The 24,201-nt window shown below is 43.7% G+C and overlaps 5 protein-coding genes across 6 annotated transcripts; 3 read left to right on the plus strand and 2 right to left on the minus strand.

The window, feature by feature from the left end:
* Nucleotides 1-3,760: 3,760 nt before the first annotated feature.
* On the minus strand, nt 3,761-4,697 carry LOC108064427 (conotoxin ArMKLT2-0112). 2 transcript variants are annotated; one of them, XR_011419054.1, is made up of 3 exons: nt 4,549-4,655; nt 3,985-4,465; nt 3,761-3,930 (listed from the first exon to the last, which is right to left on the minus strand). XR_011419054.1 is itself a non-coding variant. In XM_017151935.3 (3 exons), exons 1-2 carry the CDS (start codon nt 4,662-4,664, stop codon nt 4,403-4,405), a joined length of 204 nt encoding a protein of 67 aa, XP_017007424.2. In that variant the 5' UTR covers nt 4,665-4,697; the 3' UTR covers nt 3,761-3,930; nt 3,985-4,402. The 2 variants fall into 2 exon arrangements, 1 of the variants encoding a protein (XP_017007424.2); XM_017151935.3 differs by having other exon boundaries at nt 4,524-4,697.
* Nucleotides 4,698-5,005: 308 nt separating this feature from the next.
* Nucleotides 5,006-5,389, minus strand: LOC108064364 (uncharacterized). The gene is made up of 2 exons (XM_017151853.3): nt 5,207-5,389; nt 5,006-5,142 (listed from the first exon to the last, which is right to left on the minus strand). Exons 1-2 carry the CDS (start codon nt 5,378-5,380, stop codon nt 5,029-5,031), a joined length of 288 nt encoding a protein of 95 aa, XP_017007342.2. The 5' UTR covers nt 5,381-5,389; the 3' UTR covers nt 5,006-5,028.
* Nucleotides 5,390-8,389: 3,000 nt separating this feature from the next.
* Nucleotides 8,390-13,011, plus strand: LOC108064550 (endoplasmic reticulum aminopeptidase 1). The gene is made up of 6 exons (XM_017152132.3): nt 8,390-8,952; nt 9,978-10,136; nt 10,194-10,668; nt 10,841-11,079; nt 11,157-12,399; nt 12,459-13,011. Exons 1-6 carry the CDS (start codon nt 8,456-8,458, stop codon nt 12,768-12,770), a joined length of 2,925 nt encoding a protein of 974 aa, XP_017007621.2. The 5' UTR covers nt 8,390-8,455; the 3' UTR covers nt 12,771-13,011.
* Nucleotides 13,012-13,848: 837 nt separating this feature from the next.
* Nucleotides 13,849-17,659, plus strand: LOC108064533 (aminopeptidase N). Its single transcript, XM_017152105.3, has 5 exons — nt 13,849-14,415; nt 14,729-14,884; nt 15,021-15,734; nt 16,113-17,340; nt 17,403-17,659. Exons 1-5 carry the CDS (start codon nt 13,871-13,873, stop codon nt 17,637-17,639), a joined length of 2,880 nt encoding a protein of 959 aa, XP_017007594.2. The 5' UTR covers nt 13,849-13,870; the 3' UTR covers nt 17,640-17,659.
* A 1,344-nt stretch (nt 17,660-19,003) lies between these two features.
* On the plus strand, nt 19,004-22,859 carry LOC108064532 (aminopeptidase N). Its single transcript, XM_017152104.3, has 4 exons — nt 19,004-19,718; nt 20,186-20,660; nt 20,720-20,958; nt 21,337-22,859. The coding sequence occupies exons 1-4, from the start codon at nt 19,018-19,020 to the stop codon at nt 22,784-22,786; spliced, it is 2,865 nt and encodes a 954-aa protein (XP_017007593.2). The 5' UTR covers nt 19,004-19,017; the 3' UTR covers nt 22,787-22,859.
* Nucleotides 22,860-24,201: the final 1,342 nt, after the last annotated feature.

Raw genomic sequence — 24,201 nt, forward strand, 5'->3', positions numbered from 1 at the left:
AAACTGAAACAAACATTAAAGGGCCGGCGCTTTCAATTGGAAAATAAAAATAAAAAATATAAAAAGAAATGAACGAGAAAAAACCGAGCGGCAAGCAGAAATATAATGAGTTTTGCCCGCTGCTCACAAACAGGCTCCGTTTGGTCATGGCCAAAGCTTGACAAGCGTTGACACTTTTCCGCTTTTCCATTTTCCCGCCCAGTCTGCGGATTCTGTAATGTTGATGGACACTCGCTTTGATTTGCTGCTGCTGCTGCCGCTGCTGCTCGTGTGGCTTTTCCTTTTGCCAGTTAAGTCGGCACTAACGACTTGTCATACGTGCGGTTTCATCCGAGGACAACGACACCGGTGGCCCATCATCATCGCCACCGACTGTTTGCCCTGTCCTTTGACACCCAGTCTCCCGTCCTCTCTTTATCTTCCTCTCCTCCAGCCGCACGCCGCATTTAAAATCAATTTCATGGCCCCTGCCATGAAACAGACTCACAGAGCCACTCCGTCGCCGTTGGAAATCCCTGTTTTTGTGCCTCAGCCTCAGCCACAAATGCAAATATAAACATATGTGATGCCTACGAAAAAGAAATCCTTTTCAAGCTGTAAATACTTCCCTAAAGTGGAAAAGTCAAGCCGCTTGATGATGTCATTTGCGAGAAAAGGCATTTTATATATTTTTTTATAATATTCGGACATTTATTATTGTTTTTGCTGTAATTATTTCAAAATGTTTCGTGATTAACCCAAAAGATTTTACACATTTTTATTTTGGATTTAATATTTGTTTTTCGTTGATTTAAAAGCTAGTTTACATTTTACATTCTTTAAATCTTTAATATTTTAAAATAATTTAAAGTTATAATTATAATCATTTCTCTTTAAATACTCAAAATAAGAGCGTTTAGTTTTCGACCTGGATAGATAACTTTTTGAATATTTTATATTTCGTTTTGATAAACCTTCCACTCTCGGTGAGTAGGTATTTATGTGTGTCTGAAAGCCCACAGAAAGGTCGTTACTGATAAGTCGTCCTGCCTGTTTAGCTAGTCAGTTGGCCACTGTCCGCATCACGTATACGCCACGTTCTCCTTTCCACGCTTCCACGAAGAAGCAGTGCAATGCACTCTCCGCAAATAACTTCCGGTAAGACGGATTTGGGCATCATTTAGTTTGCTGTGAACTCCAATTAAGCAGCTGGCAGAAAGCGAATTGCTTTAAGTTATTCGGCAATGCTGCGGCACCTGTTCCGTGTTTTTCTTAGCACTCACCGACTGCCAAGAGCAATAAAAGTTTGCCGACTGACGGTGGCAGGCGGAATTATTCATTCGACATTTAAGTGTCTGCCGACACGTGCATGGTAAAAGTTTAACACACCTGCATACATTATGCAATTCGATGGCATAAGCTATTAAAGAAACTCGCTCTTAAAGACGTTTGCAATGAAAAACAGATGACAAATTGGCCCTGCATACTTTTAGGTCGATGGATCTGCATATGGAATTCGCTGATGGCCAAAAGCAATCGATTTTCATCTTACATTGCTTTTTTTGGGTGGTACAGGTTAGGTGGTGCCGAAAGTGATTTCCTGCCAGGCATTGCCGCCAAAACTTCATCAAGCTACCATCTCTTATCGCTGTAGAAGGGGGTGTGGGAGCATCACTCCCCTTTTTGGGGGCTGCATGCCTGGAATACCTTCCGGTTCCGCAGTTTTTGATGTCTTCCTTTGCGCTGTTGGTGGGGTAGAAGAAACCAGAAGCCAGACGGCAGAGCCAGTAAGTGCCAAATAATAACCGCATGTTGGCAAAACAAATCGAACAAGGAATTTCAAATGCAAAGCGAATAGCGAGAGAAATTCCCGGTATACCCGGAATATTCGATGCAGCCAGAAACACTCAACTATGTATGCGATTTCCATGTAAATCCTAGCGGCTTTGGCACGTGCGCCAACAAACTAGACAATAACTTGGCAAAAAGAATCAATTTTTGCATTTTCGGAGGGGGAGACACATAAAATCCTTAGATTGCGGTTAATGGGCGTTTAAAGACGCGTGAAAAAGGGTCACCTATGCTGCAGTTTTATGTGGCATACTTTCGGGGCGGGCGGTCATAAAAAGCAAAATTCAAGTGCCAGTCGGCCATATTTTAATGGGTCTTTTCGGCCATTGTTGATCCAACTGCAGCACTCGTGTGCCGAGAAAGTCGGGGCGTGACAACAACAAAGGAAGCGGCTAACACACACGCCAAGAAAGCCAAACAATCGCTGTCTAAACTCATTGTGTGCGCTTTGTGTGCGCTGAAAGGGGAAAGGATCACTTGGAGACACTCGCACAAAAACGACGGACGGGGGTTTCCCCTTTTACCCTTCTCCCTTCTCCCATTTTCCCCATTTCCCCAATCGTGTGTCAATGCAAATGTCTATGAGTGGAAAAATTCACATTGATGCCGCTTTGTCGCATTGTCTGCTCAATGCTCAATGCTCGAATGTCTTGTTGTTTGTGGGCGGAAATATTGTTTGCTGGTAAACGCTGACAAACACCAGCAGATGTAAGTTGATTGTGAGCAGCCAAACACTTCACTTCACTCTGTCAGTTGATACGGCTCAGCTTTATTATTGCCAGTCGAGTGATTGACTAAACAGATGAGGAGGCTGAGCGGGAAGGATGAGAAGATGGAGCACTGGGTTCAATACAAACAGCAAGTAATTACCACGGTTGCCCCTGCTGGGGGCACAATAGGTGGGTCAGGCTCTGTCTGGAGCAGAAATCCTTATATAACAAGTGTAAATTAAAAAGTGTGTGTCATATGAACCGAATGTCTTTAAATAAATAAATATTATAAATTTCAAAATAATACGAAAAATATAAAAAGGTAACTAGTTCCCAAAATACAAAAAAATAAGTTCAATTCACCATTATAAATAAAGATATTTAAGATCTTTAATCCAAAATAAGTTCACAATTTTAATTAGGTAAGCACTCAGAAAAAGGTTACAAGCTCAAATTTGTAGTCCAATATAAACTGCAAGTATTTACCATAGCGCTCCCGACTTAGGCTGGCACTGATGCAACCTAGGCGAGCATTCTCCCGAACAGCAAGCCCCATTGTCCTTACACTGACAATTAAATACGCTTTTTATTAGCCAGCTTATAATCCTTTTTGTTAAAAACTTACATTTTCCCAATTAGGGTGACAAAGGGCCGCCACAGACCCCAGGATGCATAACAAAAGTCCAAGTCGGGCGATAAACATCTTCACTCTTCTGAAATTAAAATTCAACTGTAGCTTTCGGCTTTTATATCGGGGCTTATGTATGAAATGTGTGCCAGTGAATACCTCAACAGTTATTATCACCCGCCAGGAGGATGAATAAGCAGATGATAATAATTCTGTAAATAAACTAGCCTGCAGTTTTTTAAGGCATTGTCGATTTAACAATACATACTTACTTTAAATGATTCATACAGAAAATTTTGCAAAACTTTTGTTTTACAGAGTACCTACTTTATTTAGTAATTACATCAAAAGTTAATGGAACGGTGCAGGTTGCACTGATCATTGATCGTCTTTTGAAAAGCGAGTAATAAAGAGCGGAAAAATTTTAAGAAGTAAACATAAAGCGGTTAATCCGAGAGTGAAATAAATTAGCAAATAAATTACGAAAATAAAGTATGCAACATTAATTTTGTATTCCAGAATTGTACTGAATAATCCTCGTTTTTTTCACTGCATACTTTTAGATGCCTTTATAAGATGAAACATTTAGCAGGATAATTCAATAATTTTATTAACTGTTTAATATACATCTTGTTTAATTGTGATCGAGCATGTTTGTGGGGCTTATCCCAGTTGCATAGGCAAATGGCAATTTGGACAAGCTGCACAATGGGATAGGTATGTTAGGCACTGTCCTGAGCAACAATCCGTATGCATATGACACTAGGATTTAAAGTATAATTAATGTTATTTCCAATGAAAATATTGCAAACATACAGTTTCTCCATTTCGTTGACAGTTCGCAGCCACAAGGCCGAGGATACTCAACAAAATTCCAAATCGGACGATCAGCATTTTTACGCTGCCAATATTCAAGTTCAACTGGAGATTTTTGCTTTTCTATCTCAATTAATATGTACTACTAATACGTGTAACTAATATGTGCAACTAATATGCGTGTCAGATAATGTGCAAAAGTTCATTATGACCAGGCGATTGAATGAATAAACAGATGAAGAGCTTATTAAATCTAGACGCTTTACGCTCTATTTTTTAGGAATTGTTTATTAAGCTAATTGTTATATAAATACTTTTAGTGATTTGAATACCTAAGAGGTTATATTAGCTGTAGAAGAGATAATACTAAAAAGGTTCCAGGCATTGCAAATATTTTAAAAGTTGTAAATTTAATCCATCAGCGACATTCTGCGGGCACTTGCATGCACTTTCCCAAACAGCAATCCGTATGAAATCGACACTGGGAATTAAATAAGGATTAAAGTTTCTAATACAGATTATTTATAAAGCAAACTTACATATCCGCCACTTGGCTGACAATACCTGGAAGTACTCGTACTCGTACTGATACTAGTTGCATTACTCTGCACTCCAGGATCAGCCACACAGCCCAGCATCAGGATACAGATTAAAAGACCTAGTGTGATCAACCTCTTCATGCTGGGAATGTACAGATCCAACTGACGTTCATGGTTAGTTTATTATAAACTATTATTTGTTACGGTTTATTATAGGAAGTCGTGTGTATAAGAGAACGGAAAAGAGCTCGTTAAATGTCTGCCGAAAAAAATACTTAAAACGTTTTACAAAATAAATAAGCGTACACTAGTTATTGATGAATACTTTTAGGGATAAACTATAAGGTAATGAATTGCCAATTATTTCTGAAGATATTTTCTAACGAACAAATTTAAAGATTTATTTTTAATACAACAAAGGAGTAGAGTCTGTGTCTTTGTTTTATTTTAGGTATTAGGTAGTTCCATTTTATTTTTATTTATTTTATAATCATTTGAACCTTATCTAGGTAATGCAGCGATAAATACGTTTCAAGCATTTTAGACTGCAACAATGCTCTGCCATTGTGCATTTATTCCTAAACTGCACACATTTATCGGCCCATCGAAGTCGTTGTATCTGTCGGAAAAAGTACTCTATTAGCCAACAAAGAATATGAATCCAACGCATTTTAGCTAATTACTTGGGTCAAATTTTTTGACAAAGGCAGCACATCGGTGGAATTTCTAACAAGGAATGGCCGAAATTCATCCAAGCCATATGGTATGTGTCTAGGTTCGATCTGAAGAGTGGGTAAAGCGATGGCCATTCCCAATAATATCCGGATGACAATAACGATAGCTGCACAAAGCTTCATGTTGATTTCCTAACTGAAGCCTCTTCCACGAGAATAACTTTTTTATACCGCTCTCAGGAAAAATATAAAACAGATTACTTTTATCGGCAATGTAATTACAGTTTGTTTAGCAAAAAACAGTTTCGGATTAAATAACAATATTTCTAGGTGGCAAAGAGACGGTGGCTGAAGTCAACAACTGGCGGACTCTGCCAAACACTCTGGACTGTATCGGCGGCTACCATGTTTCTGTAGTCGGCCACTCCACGGAACAGGCTAAGAAACATGTTGGTGAACATGGTAACCTCATCCTGGTTGAGAGGGTTCGGTGGCTGCTGCAACGGTGGCTTCGAAATCAATGGCAATTTGGCATCCTTCAGAGACGAGTCCTTGCCAGCGGGCATTGCTTGAATTTGGGACTAAATAGGTAAGTAAAACATGTTTCAGTTATATTTAAGCAAGGTGTAAACAAAATTTAAAAAATATTAAATTCTAATTGAATTGTTAATTTCCATGAATTCTTTTATAATTGGTTTTTCATACTCATTGTATGTTTATTGCTTAATACAATAGACCACTTTTTATTTTTCAATATATGTTTCATTTTTCTTACAGCAAACACTAGGAGAACCAACAGAATGGCCCACATTATGACTTTAAAGCGGTTTCTAACACAAAGTGAACTAACGACCGACGTTGGTCCGAACTTGGCTTTTAAACTCCTCAATTATTGGCTTGCCGACCCAGCGGCCATAATTAATTGCAACTCTACGGGCTTGTTCGACGGGCTACTCTGTTTGCCCAAGTCAAGAGGTCGGGTTACATTTGTGTCAAAGCGCTCGAGATAATTTTGCCCAGTCAATATTTAATGTCAACGCATCGAAAACGATACCAGATACCAGTATCACAATATTTTTGAAGTCGAACAATTCCTAGGGTGGGGCTTTTGATTTATTTTGTTATTGATTTCAGTAGGCTAAGGTCATCTTTAAGTGTCTTCCATTTTTTTTTAATTTTCTCCGATATAACCCCAGGAATTTTGATAACTAAAATCACACAAACTACATGAGTTTGAATCCAAAACTCTTTAATTCCTCGCCAACTAACAGTATTAACGATCAACTGGCATTAAGCTTTCGCTTTCTTGCCATTCCGGCTTTTTACTTTCGATAATGAAGTAATTAAAATTATCAGTTCATTTAAATGTTGGGTATTTTTTCGAACAACACAAATTAAACATTTGCGTTATCAATTTAATAGCTTACAGCGACAGTGAAGGTTTTTCCGACATCTATGCCATTTTGGATTGTTTTTCTATTTTTAAAACGCTTAGGAGAAACCGCCAATCGCATAAGCTGGTTAAGTTTTTGTTTAAAAATAATACGAAATTTGCACCCTTTTTTTATTTCAGCACAGACTTATGAAGATAAAAACAATCAAATAATATTGCCAATATTAGACATACAATTATACAATTTTTTCCACTTAATATATAGAAGGCTGCACCTTTCCTTAATGGATTTTTTTGGTAATTAGCTGGCTTTCATATGTATTTCCTGATTATTTTGAGTTTTTTAGGTGACACACCTGTGCAAATAAGTGTGGCATCGCAAATTGCAGCATTCTTCTGCCCGAGAGCACTGGAAAATTAGTAGAAAACGAAAGTGAAAGTTGGTCAAACGGATAAAGAAGTGAACTTACTGGTTCACCAATTTGATTGCATTCTGCGGCATAATTTGTCTTTGGTTCAATAGCAAAAACATCATCCAGTGGGTCTGACTCATCAGGTAGACCATAAATTTGCACCTGATCTTTAATTGGCTTGGGTTTCATCACATCGTAAATATTAATCTTATTCACTTTAATTGGATCGAAGTGGTCAACTGCAGGGATGCAATATAAATTGTATGTTCTGCACGTTCCCGAACAGCAATCCGTATGCAACTGGCACTGTTAATAAAAGAGTATTTTAATTATAAAATAAATAAACTTAATCCAAAAATAATAAAAACTTACATATCCCCCATCTGGTTTACAATGCTTACTCTGCTGATCCTGGTATGCAGCCACATAAACCAGGATACACAGTAAAAGACCCAGATGTGCGAACGTATGAATCATCTTCTCGCTGGCAAAGTTAAGCTTCAACTGAGGCACTCAGCTTTTGGCTCGCGACTAATAAACGATCTCGACTTCTCGAACGAAGCGCAGAGACAACGAAAGCAGTGACTAATAGAGCAGCGTTATTCTGACTACCAGATACCGTCTAATTCGCCTTATTCATTTTCATTCCCGCTTATTTTGTATGAGTTTGAAAATATATGCGTAGGCACGAAGGTAAAAATATAAATCATAACTTATTATGACAGGTACTGATGGTTCCGATAACAATATATTAGGGGTACTATTGATCGTATGATCTGATCTGAGTCAAAGTATTTCAAAGATCATCATATTAATTGGGGATTTTAAAATATATTATCAGGGTCTAATATATATAAACTCTGGCTGTTTTATAATATTTAACCATTAAAAATTGTGAACAACAAAATCTTATTTTAACAATATTTATAATCCAGCTTAAAAATGTATATTAGTTAGAACATAAGTTCTTATAAAAAATACTGAAAGACAATACAAAATTTAGATATTCTTGATCTACAGGAAACAGGTTCTTAGTGGTGCACCCTATACAATTAGGGGTTGAACAAGTTCGAGTATACCCCTAGGGATGTGGCTGTGCACAACCACCTGATATGGGAAAAGAGTGAGTTTGGGTGGAAAGCCCGCATCGGGGAGTGTGTGTGTTGTTAGTGTGCCAAGGACCGCACCGTGACCTGCTCAATGACGCTCCCTCGAGTGGCCGACTCACTCCAACCGAAACCGAATCGAGTTGTTTGCCTGCTCTTATTCTCTTATACGAGTGCCCATCGATCAGCCGTCCCGCTTATCTTATCTGGGCCTGGGACTGCTGGGGCTTTAGCTATAACCACCGGGGTGCCCGTTGCCGCCGCTCAGTCGAGTTGCGGTTGCCAGGGCGCGAACAGATACAGTTTTTCGATTCGATTCGATTCGGTGCGCGTTATTCGTATCACCATGATCACGCCGCTGTCTGGAGTGGCGGTTTCGGGTGCTTTTCTGGTGACCCTGGCCCTGGTGGTCGGCGGATCTCTGGCGGAACCCCAGCGCAGGGAGCGTTCCCTGCGACTGCCCAACGAAACCTATCCGCTGTTTTACCAGCTGCACATCTCCAGCGATATTCACAAGGGCACGCTGCTCTTCAGCGGAAATGCCACCATTGACGTAGCCATTCGGCAGTCGACGAACGAGATAGTGCTGCACGCCAAGAACCTGTCCGATATTCAGATTACTGTCCGCCAGTTGACGGACGTAGGATCCGAGATCGTTGACGACCTGACACACACGCTCCATCACGCGGGGGCTTTTCTCATCATCCATCCCAGGGAGAATTACGCGGCCTTCGAGGAGGGCCAGCAATATCGCCTGGAGATCCTCTACACGGCCACCATGACGTCGCGCCCCGCGGGTCTTTACTACATGGATTATAGGGATGAGGAGACCAACCGCACCTCGTGAGTAGTTTATCTTTGGTGGCAACAGTGCCTCATAGGTGTAAAAACCCAAAAACCTCGAGCTAATTCTAGTAGTTAAATTTAGAAAAGTTTCATTACGATCTCTTTTTATTTCGGCTATCTTTCTTTTTTATGACAACGGGGCTACTGCTTATCATAAATCACGATAGTCTGTGGGGTAAGCTGGATATGATATCCATAAAAAGTACTTTATTTCTCTTGAGGAAATACCCACTGGCAGGCACGCGCTCATTCAGATTAAAAGTAAGCTGCTCTTACATAACCCGGAGATAGATTCGGTGTGCACTTTGTTTTGGTCACTTCACTCGGCCTGCGCTCTCACTTTTATTTTGTTATTATTTCCATTTGTTTGGCATTGCCTTTTAATTACTTTTGCTGGCGTAGACACTTCCCTCGGACTTTATCGCTATCAAATGTATATATATATATACAAATATATGGTACATGCTCATCGCATATGGCGGAATCGGTTGATCCGGGCGCGTCACCAGGGTGACGATGTAAACATTGTGACTTCTCAATGGGGGGATTCTTTATAAAGGGGAATGACTGTGTCACCAATTAGGAGTCGCACCTTATCAGTGGCCGGTAGATAGTGAAATGACAACAAAAACGATCGTCGGTAGTATTTGCATTACGCTCAAGTCCGCGATTTGTTTTCATTTCGGTTGGGCAACATATTCGCATGACCCATGATTTTCGGTTGGGAATAACGAGACCCGATTGTTCCGTGGAAGTGAGAGCAGGTTCTCTAAGTGATTGATCATTCCGGCAGCCGCAGGCTGTGACTGGTTTTTTGTTTAGCGTTCGTTGATCTGAAAATGGGACTGGGAATTTTTGAACTGAAATGATTTCGTTTAATTATTATTCATAGGCGGACAGCAGACGTCAATTACAGTTGGCAACAAGAGGTTATCTTTGAAGCAGATTTAATTGGTACTTTAGTTCTTTAGTGCTTATAGATAGATTATAATGAGAAAGTCCCAACTATTAAAATCTTACAGATACGTAGCCGCCACGCAATCGGAGCCCACATATGCACGTCTTATCTTTCCCTGTTACGATGAACCGGGATTCAAGTCAAACATTAGTATAAGGATAACCCACGGAAGCAGCCATTCGGCCATATCAAATATGCCAGTCAAGGAAATACTGTCGCATGGGTAAGACAATAAAGTTTCTCAAGATTCTAACCCTAATAACTCTAACTTTCTTCATAGCGAATTAAAAACCACCTTGTTTCATACAACCCCTCCAATTTCCACCTACCTTGTGGCCTTTGTCATCTCCGATTTCGAGAGCATCTCTGAGACTTATCGAGGGGTCACTCAAAGTATCTACACCCCGCCGATTTACAAGAAAAAGGGTCATCATGCCCTGAAGAATGCAGTGAGGACGGTGGCGGCATTCGAGGATTATTTCGGCATTTCCTATCCCTTGCCAAAATTGGATCACGTGGCGCTAAAGAGGAACTATGGAGCAGCCATGGAGAACTGGGGTCTCATCACTTACAAGGACTCCAATTTGCTGATGAACGGATCGACGGATCAACGCCATCCGATTTGGGACAAGATTACTCAGAACCATGAGATCGCCCATCAGTGGTTTGGCAATTTGGTCTCGCCGGAGTGGTGGACCTACACTTGGATGAATGAGGGATTTGCAACATACTTCGGCTATGTGATCACTGATTTGGTGGGTCATGAAAACATATTTTATACTTTACTATAGTTAAGCAGCTAAACAGCGCCTTTTCATTACCTTAACCCACCCCTAATCTCACCTTAACACCAGCTTTAACTATACCCATTATACTGTTTCTTATTTTATAATTGTTCCATTAATATTCTTCTTTTTTATCTCATAGCTCTACCCCGAGTACGAAATAATGGACGTCTTTATTTCCCAAGAGGCTGACAGTGCCTTCAGCTACAACAGCTTCTTTGATGTCCGCCCGATGACCTACTACGTGGAGGGTGACAAGGATATCATGAAGGTCTTCGACATCATCTCCTACAAGCGGGCCGCCTGCGTGATCAAGATGTTCCACAACGCCTTCCGGCAGAAGCTCTTCGTGCGAGGCATCAGTCACTTTCTGGAGAAATAGTAAGTCTTCGAGTCTGGCCCCTCGAACTGGTCAATTGGAATTCATGGGTCAAGGTCCTCTGCTCTTTTTGCCCCAGTCATTATAGCGTGGCCAACGAGCTGAACCTCTTCGATGCCCTCCAGACGGAAATTCAGGAGGATGAGTACCTTTCCCAGAAGTCATGGGCGTCGCGCATAAGGGACATCATGCTCTCCTGGACGCACAGTGAATGGATGCCCATTTTGATGGTCACGCGGAACTACGAGAACAACACCATCACATTTAGACAGCGATCGGTGCACTCCAAGGACGAGCTCTGGTGGATACCAATCAACTTTGCCACCTCACAGTCGCCCGGTTTCGAGGACACCCAAGCGGAGATATTCATGCCGCCCCAATCGCAGTATTCGGTGGCCCTGGAGGATCTGAATATCCATCTCAGCGGCAGGGATTGGCTTATGGTGAACAAACAGGAGACGGGCTTCTATCTCGTTCACTACGATACGGATAATCTGATGGCCATTGCCAGGCAGCTGCAGGCCAATCACTCAGTGATCCATCGCATAAATAGAGCCGGTCTCTTCCGGGATCTAAAGCCCCTCATCGAGCACAACGAAATCGAACAGGTGGCCGTGGTGTTCGAAATACTAAAGTACCTTGAGTTCGAGGAGGACATGCTGACGTGGTACCAAGTGGCAGATTCCATCGAGTGTTTGACGAGGAACCTTTTTGGAACATCCTCACAGAACCTCTTCAACGAGTTCGTGCGCCGCCTGGTCAGTCCGATTTTCCGGCGGGTTTACGTGGAACAGAGTTTGAACACGTCTCTGGATGCAAGCAATGGGATCCTTCAAATGGCCTGCTCAGCTGATCTTCCCGAGTGCCTGGACTACACACGCCGCGTGGCCAAGGAGTATATCATCAATAAAATCAACCTGACAACGGAATCTGAATACTTTGCCACCTACGATACTGTCATGTGCATGGGAGCTCGTTACCTTAGCGATCGGGACTTTCACACGGTAATAGATATGCTGCAGGAGGCAGATCGCGAGTCGGTTTACTACGACGACTTGATTTATGCACTACGGTGCACTCAGAGTCATAGGCACCTGAACTACTACCTGGAAGTCCTGCTGGGCGAGAATTCCACCCATCTGATCCTGACCGAACCCGAGGACATGATGTATCTGCTTTATGTCTACAAATCGAATCTGGCCTCTCGTCCGATCATCTGGCAGTACATCGAGCGCAACTACAGGCGGCTCTGCCGGTCGCCCAACTTCTTGGAACACTTTAAACAGCTAGCCGGATTTGTTCCCCGACATCAGAGGATGCAAGTGAGTCGAAAATAACATTTTATTAAGGCATCTCAAATATTTATTATAATTCCTTTTAGTTTGTGAGGCTGCGCCAGACTATTGCAAACCACATAAAGTCGGAGGGTCTTTATCCCAGCCAAAGCCTGATCGAATCGGATTCGCCCCTGGTGGGCAAGAAGGTGAAGATCAGCGAAGACTTCCAGGACAAGTTCGAGCAGCAGATCCACAACTGGCTGCTAGACGAGATCCCTCAGCTGTCCGGCAAAAGCGATGCCCTGTTGGCCGCATCCCTCAGTGCGGCCAATGGATCCAGCCGGCCAGAGGGAATGCTGAAGGAGGCAACTAGGGTGTTGCGCAGTGCGTTACAAATAGTTGATATGTATAGGTGATCGGTGATCGCTCTTGTTTCTACTAGAGACTTCATAAGTACAAGCTTTTTACCAAATAAATTAATTCCTATAAAACAACACACTCGAGTAAAATCAATTAACAGTTTAGAGCTTTTCACCACTTTGCGAATAACCGATAAGTGAACTTAGTTTGTATATGGTATATGGTTCTGTGGGGAGTTGATAAGCAGGTATAAAACGCAATTCATCGGCCATAAATAGTCATCTGATCTATAGCCTATTTTTATACGCCAAACTTTAAAAAGAGTATTTTCGCACTTTTCAATGGAATTATAAAATTTCATTGTTTCGCATTTACTTTGTTTTTTATATAATAAAATCAGAAAAATTTTAAAAATTCTTCTATATTACATTAAAAAATAAATAATACTAATTTATTAATAAAGCTTTAATTAATTAAACTTTGAGCTGCCACTATAAATGGTATTAAATGCCCTTAATAATAATAATTATAGTTTTATTTTGATCAGTTTATATCCTTGGGCATTTCCACCAAATGACTTGCCAATTAAATAAACACTTATAATCATTTTTCACGAGTATTTATAACTGTTTTGATTATATAGCCGTGACAACTTGCACTTTTTCGGTACCTTAAAACTCTTACGCGTTCCAGACGAGGCAATAATTTAAAAATTTACTGCGTAATTGTTTTTAGACCCGATGGCTAATAGTTAGAATACTAATTTGATTAATAATAAAGTACTACAATGATATCACCTCAAATTTTGATAAGCATCAGGCTACTGAATAATTTTGAGGGTGATTAGAAAGGGTACTCACAAATTGGGTACTTGTTTACTTTCTATAAGATCGGCAAAACAACTTGCAATTTTTGAGCACCGACTTGACAGCCTTTAAGAACGCCCAGACTAGCCGATATCTGAACGGTTTACTACTTAATTGTACTTCACGATTGGCTTGGCCCAGTGCACTCTTGGCCAATAACCGGCGATTTGCCGGTTTTATCGAGTATTGCGCAACAATCTTTATGGCGATCGGCGATGAGGATAAGATAAGGCCAAGTCCATAAATAAGTCGTGTCCAAGCGGCGGCTCCTCACTAACCAAGCAGCCAACATGGCACGGTGGTTGCTGAACTCCTGTGTCCTCCTGCTCCTGGCAGTGGGCAGCCTGCAGGCGCGCCTGATCCCTTCGTTGTCCTTGGACGACGGTCAGCTGGAGACCAAGGGAGCCGCCCTCTTCGCCACTCCCCGCGTGGATGACAATAGTGCTGGCAACTATCGACTGCCGAACACCACCGAACCCGAAACCTATAATGTGGAACTCTGGACAAATGTCCACACCGGAGACACCCAATGGAATGGAACCGTCGATATCAATCTGCGGGTCCTGGAGCAGACCCCGAATATAACGTTGCACTACCGCCAGACGTCGAATTTCGAGGCCTCGATTATCAGTCGGGATGTGGCCACGCCCACCGCCATTCCACTTACCGTGACCCCCGAACTGCAGCGGGAATTCCTTGTCTTCACAGCGACCAACGGTGAGATCTTCGCAGCCGACACCAACTGGACCCTAAGCATCAAGTACAACGGCACCCACCGATCTGACATGGGCGGATTCTATATCTCCAGCTATACGGATGATGATGGCCAGCAGCAGTAAGTTTCCTTTAAATGGGTAACCTATCCTCTCGAAAAACGTTTAAAAATATCTCTATTTTGAGCTCTTAGCTATTTGTACTTGGCTCACTTTTTATTGGATTAAGAAGGAATGTACCCGACGTGCAAGTGCTTATCGAACTTTTAATACCGATTGTACTTGATTGGGTAGTTTCTGCTAGCCTAATTTCTTATCAAAGAACTCAATTTAGCTTATCTTAATAATCTCCTTGCTTTGACATGACACCATAAATAAAGTGTGACCATCGTTTTGACCAGAAAATTTATATTTAATAATATATTTCTCCTACAGCTTCCTGGCCACCACGCAGTTTGAGAGCACCAATGCCCGTCACGCCTTCCCCTGTTATGATGAGCCCGCCCGAAGGGCCAACTTTACCATCACCATCCACCACGATGCTTCCTACACTGCCATCAGCAACATGCCAGTGAATGAGACTACCAGCAGGTTGGTATTATAGATATTTAAGGAGTAATTCTCAAATAAATCATACGCAGTGTTGACCATGAACAACATATTTTATGTGCATTTCACAAGATGTTGCACTATTAACTTCTTATTTCTCAATGCTCTTCCCTTTTAGTTCTGGAGTCACCGTCTTCCAGACGACGCCTAAGATGTCCACCTACCTGGTGGCCTTCATCGTGTCCGATTTTGAGTCCACCACCGGCGAACTGAATGGCCTGCGCCAGCGTGTGTTCTCCCGCAAGGGAAAGCAGGATCAGCAGGAGTGGGCCCTTTGGTCTGGATTGGTGGTGGAGTCCAGTCTGGCCGGCTACTTTGGCGTTCCCTTCGCCCTGCCCAAGTTGGACCAGGCCGGCATTCCGGACTTCTCGGCCGGAGCCATGGAGAACTGGGGACTGGCCACCTACCGCGAGCAGTACATGTGGTGGAACAAGGAGAACTCGACGATCAACCTGAAGACGAACATTGCCAACATCATTGGACACGAGTACGCGCACATGTGGTTCGGCGATCTGGTGTCCGTGAAATGGTGGACCTATCTGTGGCTGAAGGAGGGCTTCGCCACCCTCTTCTCGTACGAATCGAACGACATTGCCTTCCCCGAGTGGGACACCTATCAGATCTACCATGTGAACGACTACAACAGCGCCCTGCTGAACGATGCCCTGGCCTCCGCCGTTCCCATGACGCACTACGTCCAGACTCCCAACGAGATCTCCAACCGATACAACACCTTCTCGTACGCCAAGCCCGCCAGCGTTCTTTACATGTTCAAGAACGCCTGGTCGGACAAGGTCTTCCGCACGGGATTGAACAAGTACCTGACCAAGAAGTGAGTACTGATTACAGGTTACACATTCTGTAAGAAATCATGCCATGACAAAATTATAAAGTTTTTGAAATCAGTTTAAGAACGAAATATTTTATAATAGTAGATTTCTATAGCATACTTTTTAGACCTTATACAAGGGAAGTATCAATAGTTAACAGGAGTATTTTAGGAAACTTTAGCAGACTGCCTGGACTATAATTTCCATATTATTTAAAAAATAAAATATAAACCTAAAGATCCTCTACAGATTTAATTTAAATCTAAAGATCCTCTACAGATTTAATTAATTTGTATATAATTGTATTTAAAAGTCCGAGTGAACTTTTTCTACATTTTAATATTCCCATTTTCTAATTATTTTTCTTCAATTTAATACAGTAAGTACACCTCCTGCGACGAGTGGGACCTGTTTGCCTCCTTCCAGGAGTCGGCCAATGAGTTGGGCCTTGTGCTGCCCACCTCGGTGGACAACATCTTCAGCAGCTGGTCCCACCAGGCCGGCTATCCCCTGCTCACCGTGACCCGTAACTACGAGACTGGCACCTTCACGATCACCCAGAAACGCTATGTGGCGGACAAGGATGATGCGAATGTGGCCACCTGGTATGTGCCCGTCAACTTTGCCACGGCCTCCAATTCCGACTATCGCAACACGAGTGCCACGCATTATTTACTGAATGTGACTGAGACCGTGATCTCGGATGTTCAGGTGGCCAGCGATTCCTGGCTGCTCGCCAACCTGCAAAACCATGGCTACTTTCGTACCATTTACGATGAGCAGAACTATGAACTTCTGGCTGCCGTTCTGAAGTCTCAGACCTGGAAGATCCATGTGCGCAACAGGGCTCAGCTGCTGTACGATACGTACATCTTTGTGAACACCGGTCGTTTGAGCCACAGCCTCCTGCTGAACTTGCTCAGCTATCTGGAGAAGGAGGAGCAGTACGCTCCGTGGTCCACGGCCAACACCATTCTGACCGTCTACGATCGTTACCTGCGTGGCGATGATGCCTACTACAACTTCCAGGCGTTCGTGCAGCGACTGATCGATCCCATCTTCGAGAAGATAGGAGTGAACGAGATTCCCGGCGAGCATTACCTGAACAACTATCTGCGCATCGTCCTGGTCAGCCTGTCCTGCCAGGTGGGCTCCTCTGACTGCTACAGCAAGTCAGCCAAGAAGCTCTCCGAGTACCTGTACAACGGCACTGCTATCGAGGCCACACTGAGGACTCAAGCCTACTGCGCCGGTCTGCGATCCACCAGCAATGAGGTGTATAGTCGGGTGCAGTCGGATCTTCTGGCCTCCTCCGATTCCACCGATCGCAGTCTGTTCATCTCCTCGTTGGGCTGCTCGGGACAGAACAGCCAGCTGCTGGACTTCTTGAGGCTCTCCCTGGACACCACCAACAGTCTGAGCTACTCGGAGCGCACTTCCCTGCTCAACTCGGCCTATTCCCGCAGCGAAATCGGTCTCACAGCCAGTTTGGACTTCCTGGAGACCAACTGGGAGAACTATGCCAAGTTGTCGGAATCTTCAAAGCCCCTGGACACCGCCCTGCGTGGCATTGCCACCTATGTGGTCAGCGAGAAGCAGAAGACAAGGGTGGGTTTTCTTTAATAACTACTTAAAAAGAAACATGGAAAACTAATCATTCATTTAAACAGCTCAACGCTTTGGTGGCAGTTGTGCAGGCGGATGGCCCTACCTATCTCAACGATGATCTGAGCACCACCATTGACTCCAGAATTACCGCCAACTTCGCTTGGTTGGATGTCCACCGTGATCCTGTGCTCAACTGGATCGCCGACTCCTTCAGGGAGAACGGCAGTCCCACTTTGACTGCCTCCATCTCCACGATCCTGGTCAGTGCGATGGCTCTGCTGCTTTTCTGGCTATTTTAGGCTAAGTCATGTGGTCAAGTATTAATCATAAATTCAGTAAAGTAACATGAATCAACATTAATGAATGTGTTTGTTAATCGAAGCCGAAATAGAATTGATAAAGATGTGGTGAATTTGGACCGATGGATTCCCCTGGTGGGGGAAGTTCAAAGTTCCCTGGATGGGATTGGGAATTGATCGGTTTATGGCTCGGTTGCCACACTTCGCATTGGTCAATCTTATCGCGGTTCTGGGAATGGGAATTGCCGGGCTGTCGATAAGGCACTGATAGTTGGGGCTTAGGACGAAATTCGATTATCAAGTGGATATTTACAATGCTCGAAGTGGTTTATGGAGTTCACGTGCCCGTATCAGATAGAGATCTGGAACATTCAAGAACAAAGAGGTAGTTCCACTGGCATTGCAATCAATTGATGGGGGTTTACCTAATCCAGCTTGACCTTGCGAGGGTGTGACTGCCCTTCAAAAGAACCCAGGAAAATTGAGTGTTCTCATTTTAATCATTTTAAAATGGATCTTACTCAAAAGTACATTTCAGGATAATTAATTATTATATAAAATAAAAACTGTAAGAACAGTTCAATACAATTTTTAAAATGTCGTACTACCGGTTTACTTTAGTTATCTATACATTGGCGGTTCCAGGACTTTGCTGTGGGAGGGACTCTCAGAACTAATTTTGGGCCACATTAATTTTTATTCTTAGCCAATAGGTAAATTTATTGTCGTGGTTCCGGGAATTAATCTACTGTTACATAGTATTGGACAATTTGCTTAGTAATGCCCTGCGGATTAACGGTCTAGTCTTTATCTCAAGAGCAAAAAAGTTGAAGAGTCGGTTATACTAGAAGGTAACTAGGCGTGTTTATTTAACCGTCATATCAGCAGGTCTGATAAGTATGCTGAAAGTTTTAATGAAAGTGCTTTAGATTCTTTTACTCTCCGACATTAATAGCTGTTTTCACTATTTGATAAGAATCTGGAACTCATTAATTAAATTGACATGAATGTAGAATAGTTTTTAGACGAGAGAGAGGAGAATCTTAGATTCTATAAAAGTCAAGTTTATCAGATCAAGGGCAGTCCATCCACTTGAGACCTTTATCAGCTGTCTATCTTCGAATGTTCACACTTATTCGCCATTATCTCAGACGTGATTGTTACCAACCATACAGAAAATACCAATTCATGGGTTTCAAAGGGGTAGTAGAATACTTGATTTACTACTCAATTTAGTTTATACTACATAACTGGGTAATGGTCATTCTAAGCGACAAGATTGCAGTAATCTTTATGCCTGGGCCACAGATAAGATGAACGGCTTCGCTTAAAAGTGGCTGCTCGGAGTTGGGCACTTTAGTCTAGCCGCGTTTTCGCCATGGTTCGCGTTCAGATCGGGGGCATGTCCCTACTTGTGGTGCTCCTGCTGGCCATTTCCGCCACCCAGGCGGCGGTGGTGCGCTCTTTCCCGCCCTTCGAGCAGCTGCAGAGCCTGGAGAATCCCAACCAGCGCGCAGTGGTGCCCTTCGCCGACGAGGATAACTACCGCCTGCCCAACGAGACGATCCCCAGCCACTATGCCGTGTCCTTGAGCACCAATGTGCACACCGGCGACACTGTTTTCAATGGCACCGTTGCGATCACCCTAAGCGTTGTCGAGGCAACCACCAAAATTGTGGTTCATGCCCGCCAACTGGAGAACTATACGGCCAGCATTATCCAGCAGGGAGTGACGGAAGCCGTGGCCCAGGAACTGACCTTCGAATACGAGGCGGAGCGCGAGTTCCTCACCTTCAGCAAGACAGGACTCACTTTCGCCGAAGGCACCACGTGGATCCTGACGATCAACTATCAGGGACACCTGCGCACGGACAACGGAGGCTTCTACCTGTCCACCTTCACGGACGAGGAGGGCAACACCAAGTACCTGGCCACCACCCAGTTCGAGAGCACCGACGCCCGCCACGCCTTCCCCTGCTACGATGAACCCTCGAAGAGGGCCGAGTTCACCATCACCATCAAGCACGATCCCAGCTACAATGCTATCAGCAACATGCCCGTGAATGAGGCTGCCTCCAGGTTGGTAATCTATCGTTAATCTAAATTACATTTCCAATCATTGCTTGCTTATTAAGTAAGGTTTTATGGGAACTTATGGGTCGGTTACATAATTATCACTGGTTAAGCACACAAAATTATACAACCGCTACTTTGACATAATGATAAGAAAAACAAAACTAAGATATCAGTCAATAAACCTATTATAAATAGGACTTTAAATGGCTGCCAGTTAAAGGAAGCATAAATATTGTAAAGTTTACGTACATCCAAAACAAAAATTAATATTATTCCTGTATATTATTTTAAGGTGTTCTAGATTTTAAAACATTTTTAATTTCTTTTGCGGAGTAAATATTTATTGATGTACTATTTTTTAAATCTAGAACAATTTATTATCTTGAAATGAGGTTCAAAGAAGTTATAAATACATTTTAGAAAAATACCTAATATATGATTTATTAATAACATTATATTTCCCATTTCAGCTCTGGAGTTACCGCCTTCCAGAAGACCGTGAACATGCCCTCCTACCTGGTGGCCTTCATCGTCTCCGAGTTTGTCTTCTCGGAGGGTGAGCTGAATGGCCTGCCGCAGCGCGTCTTCTCCCGCAAGGGAACCGAGAACGACCAGGAGTGGGCCCTGACCACCGGAATGCTGGTGGAGAAGCGCCTGTCGGGCTACTTTGACGTTCCCTTCGCCCTGCCCAAGCTGGATCAGGCTGGCATTCCCGACTTTGCCGCCGGCGCCATGGAGAACTGGGGCCTGGCCACCTACCGCGAGGAGTACCTGCTGTACAACCCGGTGAACTCGACCATCAGCACCCAGACCAACATTGCCACCATCGAGGCGCACGAGGATGCGCACATGTGGTTCGGAGATCTGGTGGCCATCGAATGGTGGAGCTATCTGTGGCTCAAGGAGGGTTTCGCCACCCTGTTCGAGAATCTGGCTGTGGATCTGGTAGGTTTTTATGAAGAGTTTCCAATGATTCCGTATCTAATTCAACGTGTGGTTTGTAGGCCTATCCCGAGTGGGACATTTTCCAGACCTTCCATGCCGGTTCCTACCAGAGTGCTCTGGTCTATGATGCCAGCGCCACTGCTCGGCCCATGAGCTACTTCGTCCAGAAGCCCTCGGAGATTGCCCTGCTGTACGACTCCGTTTCGTATGCCAAGGCCGGTTCTGTTTTGGACATGTGGCGCCACGCCCTGACCAACACCGTCTTCCAGCGTGGTCTGCACAACTACCTGACCGACAAGTAAGTATCCATAATACCGATGTTTATAGGAAAAAATAACTACATCTTACCAAAATGATTATAATGTTGCACAAAAAAAACATGTTCCCGTAAAAACGATATGGTCATATAAATTGAAGGTCATGCAAAACTCATATCGTTTTTACATGAAATACTCTTTTCGACCAGGTCAAATTTACCTGGCCGCATATCAAATTAAAATTGATCTTAAATAATGTAAAAACGATCTACGTTTTCTTGGATGTGGTTATAATAAAACCAGAAAAACACAAATGTTTGAAAAAAATCGAAAACATCGATAATTTCGATATTTTTCAAGCTCTATTAAATGCAGCCTATGATAACTTTTTTAATCCGTAATTCTCCATCCCCACCCAGCCAATTCACTGCTGCCAATCCCACCAAGCTGTTCGAGGCCATTGCCAAGGCCGCCGTTGAGGAGAACTACGCCGTGCCCGCCACCGTGGCCAACATGATGGGCAGCTGGACCAACCAGGGCGGAGTTCCCCTGTTGACCGTGACCCGTAACTACGATAACGGCAGCTTCACCGTCAAGCAGTCGGTGTACACCAATGACAAGGACTACACCAGCGACAAGTTGTGGTACGTGCCGATCAACTATGCCGATCACTCGAATCCCGATTTCCGCAACACCGAGGCCACCCACTATCTGCTCAACCAGTCGGAGATCACCATCGATGCGGGTTTGGACCAGAGCAACTGGCTGATTCTGAACAAGAAGTCCACCGGCTACTTCCGCATTCTCTACGACGCCGCCAACTGGCAGCTGATCACCAATGGCCTGCTCGTCCGTCCGCACAAGATCGATCCCCGGAACCGAGCCCAGTTGATCAACGATCTGTACCGCTTCGCCACCAGCGGACGTGTGCCCCATGCCACTCTGCTGGAGCTGCTGACCTACCTGCCCCAGGAGGATCAGTACTCCCCCTGGTCGGCGGCCAACACCGTGATCACCCTGTTCAATCGCTACCTGAGCGGCGATGCCGACTACGCCAACTTCCAGTTCTACGTGAGGGAATTGGTGAGCCTGCAGTACGACAAGTTCGGTGTGAACGATCTGAACGGCGAGCAGCATCTGGTGAAGTTCACCCGCAACCTGCTGGTCAACATTGCCTGCCTGGCGGGTGTGGAGAACTGCCTGACGGAGACCAAGGCCAAGCTGACCGCTATGGTGGAGGAGGGCACCGTGATCGAGCCCAATCTGCAGTCGCAGGTTTACTGCAATGGCCTGAAGCAGGCCGACGACAAGATCTTTGACTTTGTCTACGACAAGCTGATGAGCTCCACCGACCAGGCCGAGCGTCGTCTGCTGATCTCTGCGCTTGGATGCTCCCAGAGCTCCTCGCAGCTGGAGAAGTTCGTGTCCAGCAGCATCGATGACAGCAACGGCCTGAGGGTCCAGGAGAGGATCACCCTGCTGAGCCCGGCCTATTCGCGTGGCGAGATCGGTCTGCTGGCCGCCGTCGAGTTCCTGCAGAACAACTGGGAGCAGTACGCCCAGCTGAACACCGGTTTCGGCGGAGTCAATCCCCTGTACAGCGACATCGTCGGCATTTCCGCCTACACGGTCAACGACAAGCAGAAGGAGGCGCTGCAGAAGCTGGTGGACACCGTCAAGGGATCCGAGTACGTGCCCACCACGCTGCAGGCTAGCGTGGATGCCAATGTGAATGCCAACTACGCCTGGCTGACCACCAACAGGGAGCCTCTGATGTCCTGGGTGAACGGCTTCCGCAGCGGCAGCTCCGCCCTGAACGCCTCCCTCTTGGCCATCCTCGCCTGCCTCCTGGCCGCCAAGCTGTTCTAAGTTAGATCCTAAGATCCTAAGTTAGTCATAGATTTGCACTTGTGCCGCAATAAATTCCATTAATTCCCTAAAACTCTTGTTTGTTTGCGGAAGAATTTACAGTTCCCTTCAACGCTTTATGGCCGTGAATTGCCATCGCCTGATCGATGTGGTCAGATAAGCGGGGGGTGATCTCATAAATTTCCTCCTCCCAGACCTTGAAAAGCGGAGTTCTTATGCCCACAAGAAGGCCATAAATACATGCTTAATCGGCCTTGGCAACTAAATCCACAAGCGAGGGATTTCCAAATTCCAACCTGTAGTTTTTGAAGAGTTAACAAAGAAATCAAAATCCATTCGCATAAAAGCGAATCTAATATATTAGTTTGGGGAAAAAGATTAGTGGCTTTATCAGTTGCAGTTGCGAAAGATAGAACGAAAGATTTTATTTGTTATTGGTATTATTATTAAGTAAAGTGTAAGAAGTTTACTTATTTTTTAACATTTTTATTTTACTCTACACCATAAATAAGAACTTGCTTTCGATTTCTGATTTGCTTTGGGCCCTCATCAATCAACATTCTTCAAGTGCTTCATAACAGGAAAAAGTTCCTAAAAGACTGCAATATAGATAACAGATTGTCGTTAAGTTTTGACAAGCCACTTTGCGATAGTTTTCATTAATCCACCCAAATACAAGGTAAAATCGAAGGAAAGGAAACTAACAAGATGCTGATAAAACACAATTATCATTGTGCTTTAATTTATATAAATATTAAACAATATTTAAATTGATGATTTAATTGTAAATATTGGTTTGTAAATGTGGCAAAACCAGAGTATAAATAAATAAAATAAAAACTAAAATAGTAAAAAAACTAAAAGCTTAAGTGGGCGAATCAAGTGAAATAATACAATAGGTGCAGTTACTACCTATTTAATTATAACTACAATCGCTAACAAACATATTGGTTTATTTCAACTTTTTGCAGGACTCTTTCTTGTGCTACATTTAAGGAACAACAAACATCACAGTTATTTTCGATCTCTGTTCAAAATTGGATTGTAAATTCACCATGATTGCAAAGACAACGGCCGGCTAGTGTCTACTCCTCCTCGAAAGACTGCAAATCATGCTCGATAAGATTGGAGGCAGTGCACCATAAAGTGCCAAGGCGTCCTCAAACAAGCAGTGCAGCGAAAATGAAATGTTATGCCATCGTCTGGCAATATTCGAAAAACGTCGGAGTGGATTGGTAGCCAATGGCGAAATGTGTAAATCACCGCTATGACTCCTTATCGCTATCGCCGCTTAATCTATAGACCAGGCCAACTTTATCTGGGCCAAAATAAAACGGTAAAGGCTGCAGATAAACCGCTGATAATGGCCAAGTCGAAAAGCGCTTTACACTCGCCATATATACCGGCACCGAAGC

The sequence above is a fragment of the Drosophila takahashii genome, chromosome 3R, assembly GCF_030179915.1.
Source record: "Drosophila takahashii strain IR98-3 E-12201 chromosome 3R, DtakHiC1v2, whole genome shotgun sequence".
NCBI classification, from domain to species: domain Eukaryota; kingdom Metazoa; phylum Arthropoda; class Insecta; order Diptera; family Drosophilidae; genus Drosophila; species Drosophila takahashii.